This window comes from Plasmodium sp. gorilla clade G2, assembly GCF_900097015.1.
Source record: "Plasmodium sp. gorilla clade G2 genome assembly, contig: PADLG01_00_7, whole genome shotgun sequence".
In the NCBI taxonomy this organism is placed as follows: domain Eukaryota; phylum Apicomplexa; class Aconoidasida; order Haemosporida; family Plasmodiidae; genus Plasmodium; species Plasmodium adleri (nom. inval.).
The window spans coordinates 31,702-38,219 of NW_021628922.1; the positions used below are offsets into that span (position 1 = coordinate 31,702).

Sequence of the window (6,518 nt, forward strand, 5' to 3'; positions counted from 1 at the left end):
TTAAAAAAACATATAAATTATGTATATTTAAAGTACTTACTCTCTTTATTCCTTCTTACTAGAATATATATAAAGAGAGTTATATATAAAGTACCTCCTCGACTTTATTATATCTTAAATTAACATATAAATTAGGTATATTTAAAGTACTTAACCTTTTTATTCCTTCTTACTAGAACATATAATATGAGATAATACTTAAAACACTTATACTCTTTATTCCTTCTTACTAGAACATATAATATGAGATAATACTTAAAACACTTATACTCTTTATTCCTTCTTACTAGAACATATAATATGAGATAATACTTAAAATACTTATACTCTTTATTCCTTCTTACTAGAACATATAAATAGAGTTATATATAAAGTACCTCCTCGACTTTATTATATCATAAATTAACACATAAATTAGGTATATTTAAAGTACTTACTCTCTTTATTCCTTCTTACTAGAACATATAATATGAGATAATACTTAAATTACTTATACTCTTTATTCCTTCTTACTAGAACATATAAAGAGAGTTATATATAAAGTACCTCCTCGACTTTATTATATCTTAAATTAACACATAAATTATGTATATTTATAGTAATTACCCTCTTTATTCCTTCTTACTAGAACATATAAAAAGAGAGTTATATATAAAGTACCTCCTCGACTTTATTATATCTTAAATGAACATATAAATTAGGTATATTTATAGTACTTACTCTCTTTATTCCTTCTTCAAGAACATATAAAGAGAGATATACATAAATAAAGTACCTCCTCCCCTTCATGTTCCTTAATGAAACATATAAAGAGGTATCTTAAGTACCATCCTTGCAGCTATCTGACAACATACGCGATGTTTCTTTGTAGCACATATATAAACCTTGATCCCATCCACTAAAATCCTTTTGTGTCAAGCGATATGATTTAGATATCATCATCGAGACACATCTGTGTAACTGTGACGATACATTAGTATCGCCCTATATATAATCCTTTTGTGTCAAGCGATATGATTTAGATATCATCATCGAGACACATCTGTGTAACTGTGACGATCCATAGGATCGCCTTATATAATCCTTTTGTGTCAAGCGATATGATTGAGATATCATCATCGAGACACTTCTGTGTAACTGTGACGATCCATAGGATCGCCTTATATAATCCTTTTGTGTCAAGCGATATGATTGAGATATCATCATCGAGACACTTCTGTGTAACTGTGACGATCCATAGGATCGCCCTATATAATCCTTTTGTGTCAAGCGATATGATTGAGATATCATCATCGAGACACTTCTGTGTAACTGTGACGATCCATAGGATCGCCTTATATAATCCTTTTGTGTCAAGCGATATGATTTAGATATCATCATCGAGACACTTCTGTGTAACTGTGACGATCCATAGGATCGCCTTATATATAATCCTTTTGTGTCAAGCGATATGATTTAGATATCAACATCGAGACACTTCTGTGTAACTGTGGCGATACATTAGTATCGCCCTATATATAATCCTTTTGTGTCAAGCGATATGATTTAGATATCATCATCGAGACACATCTGTGTAACTGTGACGATACATTAGTATCGCCCTATATATAATCCTTTTGTGTCAAGCGATATGATTTAGATATCATCATCGAGACACATCTGTGTAACTGTGACGATACATTAGTATCGCCCTATATATAATCCTTTTGTGTCAAGCGATATGATTTAGATATCAACATCGAGACACATCTGTGTAACTGTGACGATCCATAGGATCGCCCTATATATAATCCTTTTGTGTCAAGCGATATGATTTAGATATCAACATCGAGACACTTCTGTGTTAACCATGACCATGATGGGTATTATTATCTAGACTCCTTTGAAAGAACCATAACAATTACTCGGTATCATTCTTGGAGTTTCGATGATCCATCTTTGAAAATCATGAAAATGCATAAAACCCTAAAACCCTGTTCCCACAATATAGACATTTCTATATTTTCTCAAAAATATTAAAATATATCAAATTTAATGTATCTACACATTAACAAATAAAACACACACATATAGCCACGTTAATAAAAACGTATTTGCTACAGTTTCTGTGATAAATATTTATTCACATACAATATATATGTACCTATATATTTATATCAAAGGAATATAATTAAAACATATTTTTAATTCATACTTCCCGATTTAATATACATCACTATCCTTTATTGTAATTAAATCATTTTTTTTTTTTTTAGATTAACTTACACCTCCATATGAAATGAAAATTAAAATAAAATTGTCTATTCTTTTTAATCATATAATATATATTTATTTAGTAGTACACTTTTTTTTTTAGTTTCTTCACAAAAGACAACATATAAAAAACAGTAACATTTCTCTAATAAATGGTTTATTATTAAACTTAATATTTGGTTTTGTGATATTTTATTTATGATACAAATTAACACATTATCAAACTTAATGATATAAAAAAAAAAGAAATCTTTCACTATAAACACACATAAACCTATACATATATTATTTGAATAAGCAAACCTGATTAATACATATCTTTTATATTCATTTATATTTTATATGAATTGTCGTAATTATAATAAATATATATAATATCATTAATCAAATTGGAATAATTTCGTTTATTTTAAAATCAAGTATAAGAAAAAATTTAAATAAAAAAAAGTATATATATATATATATATATATATATATATATATATATATATATATATATATATATTAAAAAAATTAAAATATTTTCTCTTTTTTTTTTTTTTTAATAATATTTTCATAAATTTATTCAAACACACAATCCATACCTTTTTCCTATGCTCTTTCTTTTTTCTTATGAGACTTTATACCATACCATTCGTGTATATTTATTTAAATTCTTGATAATTTATTTTCTGAAACTCAAAATATTTAACAATTATTATATATATAAAAAATATTTATTATAAAATTTGTTGCCAAAATAATATAGGCACTAATTTTTCATCAGGTGCTTTTATATGGGTAATAATATATACATATTCTGTGCCCATATCAAAACAATATATTATCAAAAATGAAATATATATAATATATACATATATATAATAATTAAATATTATTTTTATACAGCTCCCTATTTAATATTACATATGTAATGTATTTCAAATTTTTAATCTCTTAATTAATCATAACTTATTCACTTATATATACTATTAATAATATGTATATCATTCTGTAGTACAATTTTAAAGCATAAAAACACAATTATATGAACATAATAATCAATTCTGGATTATGATTATTATATATTAATATACCAATAGCCTTATATAATATATAAAATCACTTAAAGTTATTTATTATTTTTTTTTTTTTTTTTTCTAAGTTATAATAATCAGCTAGCTAAAAATAAAAAAAATAAAAAACATAACAAATTAATATATATATGTACATAAATCTCTTTCTGCATAGTTAAAAATTAAGGTACTATTTTAAATAAAGAAACTCCTCAACGTATAGTCTAATTATAACAAACACATAAGTATCCAAAATTTCCATTTATTTAATACAACATAAAATAATGTAGAATATTTAATAATAAATATATTTAAATTATATTTTTTTTTTAATAATTTTTTTTTTTTTTTATAATTTATACTTATTTATTGGCTATCTTAAAATTAAAATACCTCCAAAATATATATATATATATATATATATCTTCACATTTTATATTTGCTCTAAGTGTACAGATTATTTTAAAATATATTTTTAAGGGAAAAACATATGAACATATTTTTTTAACAAAAAAAATCACTAATTTTTTTTTATATACATGTATAATTAAATATAAATAAATGACAATTCATATTTATTTATTTTTATTTATATTTATTTATATTCTTTAATCAACAAATGTACAAGTACAATACGCGGAAAATTAGCATAAGAAATATAAAAAGAAATAAATAACATATATCCATGTAAAATTACAAGTGTACTTTCATATAAATAGATAGTTTTATATAATAAAAATAATTCTTTTATGATTATCTCCTAAATGTTTCAAACTAAATGTAATTGTAACAGTATTATATACACAAAATAAATAAATATATTTATATTTTTTTTTGAAGAACAATCCGAAACATTAAAATATAAAAATCAATAAAAAAAAGAATTAATTAAAGGCAAATATTAAAAAAAAAATAAATAATAACATATAACATAATTAATTATACAAACGAATAAATCTTAAATAAATATATAACATGTAATTTATCTTTTGATTTTTCATATATAACAAAAAAAAAAAAATTACTACAATGAATAAATATAAATTTAAAAAATATCTTCTTAAAACACACATATAATATATATATGTATATATTATAAGTGTATATTCCTTTAATATTTATTATTTTCATTCATTATAGTATTATGTAAATGCTACATGGAAACCACAATAATTATCTTCTCTTTTATACTAATGTATTAAAAAATATATATATAATGATATATTTATATTGATTAATAATACATTCAATCATTTTAATTTGTAATTGTTACATTTCTTTTTATATATATTTTTATTACACTAATTCATTTTTCTGTTTATAATTTTTATTATTTATATTTTTCTTCATATACATCATCTATTTTATATTCATCAATATATGGAGCCTCTATGAGGCACTTTTTATAATTACTTATTGATGGATTATAATAACATAATATATTTATAGAGTTATCCATATTCATTTTTTTACAATAATCAGAAAATTTTGTACTATTCAAGTCATTTTGTTTTTGCTTTTTCGTATCTTCATTTATTGTTAATCTTTCTTCTTTGTTTTGACTTGATAGTTTTTTATTATCCACATTTTTTACTTTGTCCTTATATTTCTTTCCTTTTCTTCGCCTACGTTCATTTTTTATTTTATTATTATGCTCTTCGACTTCTTTTTCATGACCTTTTTCAGTTACATTTTCATTATCCATTTTATCTACTTTATCATCTTCTTGTTTTTCTTCTTCTTCGGTATTTTCTACCTTAACATCATTATTTTCACAATCAATACATTCCTCACTTCTTAAAGTTTCATTTAACTTTACATATGTATTCATAAAATTATTTACACCATTCATCATAATTTCTTTACATGAATTTAATACATCTTCCTTTAATTTTCTCCATGATAATTTAGTTGCATCCAAAAGAATTTTATATTCTCGAATGTTCGTTTCATTATTCTTGAACCATATTTCAAATATGTCAACAATATAAGGCTCATTATTTATTCCATTGATAAAAATTATATCATTACAACTATAAAATAATCTATTCGAAATATCTAATGGTACAAATTTACTTTTTGGTAAGTTCTCATAAAAATTATGTAGTTCCTCTTTTACTAAATAATATTTGTCTTCCTCATTCTTCATAACTCTACACCAAATTGTATACATTAGTTTTGTATCAGAACATCCGTGTTTTATAAACGCATCCAGTTCTTTTCTTATTTCTACATCTTCTCTATTCATATATTTATCACTATTTTTATTATCATATGGATAAAGGCAATAATTTTTTACACATTTCATCATCACATAAATCTCTAAAAAATTCGTCACACATTGTAAATACGTTACACTCATTCATTTCATAAGATTTCTCAAATATTTTCTCTATTTCCTTTTTACGTGATATATCCGATACATGTCTTAGCTCATCCAAAATAACTACCTCCTCATCATTACCCTCATATATACTATTAACACTATTTCTTTCAGGGGACCTTCTTGAAAACATAAGATAAAATAAATAAAAACAGCAAAATGGAGCTCTTTTAACATATACGCTTTCTTCAGATGATGAAAATGTACCTTCGCTTAAATTTCTTCCATAGGTATCTCTTAAAAGAAGTACTGATTTTTCATAATCATCAATACTACAAATCTTTATAAAAAAAAAATTAAAATATAATATATATATATATAAATATATATTTATAATATAAAATTCATGTCATACATATATATATTATTTTTTTTTTTTTGTAAACTTACTATTAATATTATAAGTATAATTGCAATTATATTCGCACAGAAATATTTATACAACAACCAACTTAAGATGTTCTTTGAATCATTTTTATCCTTTACCTTATCACAATTGTATATATCCCTATAACAATCTTCGTACTTTAAATTGTTACTACTCAATAATTTTACATTGAATATAGAATTACATGTATTACAATATATCATATTTTAACAACAATTTTGTAGACTAAATAATTTTTTTTTTTCTTTTTAATTATATGTATATATTAAGAGAATGTTCTATTTCTATATTTTTATAAATTAATAAAAATTCTCAAAACAAAAAAATTTTCCCTCATTTTTTCATTTCATTTATTTATTTATTTTATTTTCTTTTTTCTTCAAAACGAAATAAGAAAATGAACATATTATATTAAAAATATAAGAGTATGACATTAAAA

General features: G+C 22.4%; 1 protein-coding gene across 1 annotated transcript; it reads right to left on the reverse strand.

Moving 5' to 3' along the window:
- Positions 1-4,638: 4,638 nt before the first annotated feature.
- PADL01_0006100 (Plasmodium exported protein (PHISTb), unknown function) lies at positions 4,639-6,282 on the reverse strand (the record flags this gene model as incomplete). Its single annotated transcript, XM_028680653.1, is given in 3 exon segments — positions 4,639-5,575; positions 5,589-5,971; positions 6,082-6,282. 3 exon segments carry the CDS (start codon positions 6,280-6,282, stop codon positions 4,639-4,641), a joined length of 1,521 nt encoding a protein of 506 aa, XP_028541431.1.
- Between the last annotated feature and the right edge of the window lie 236 nt (positions 6,283-6,518).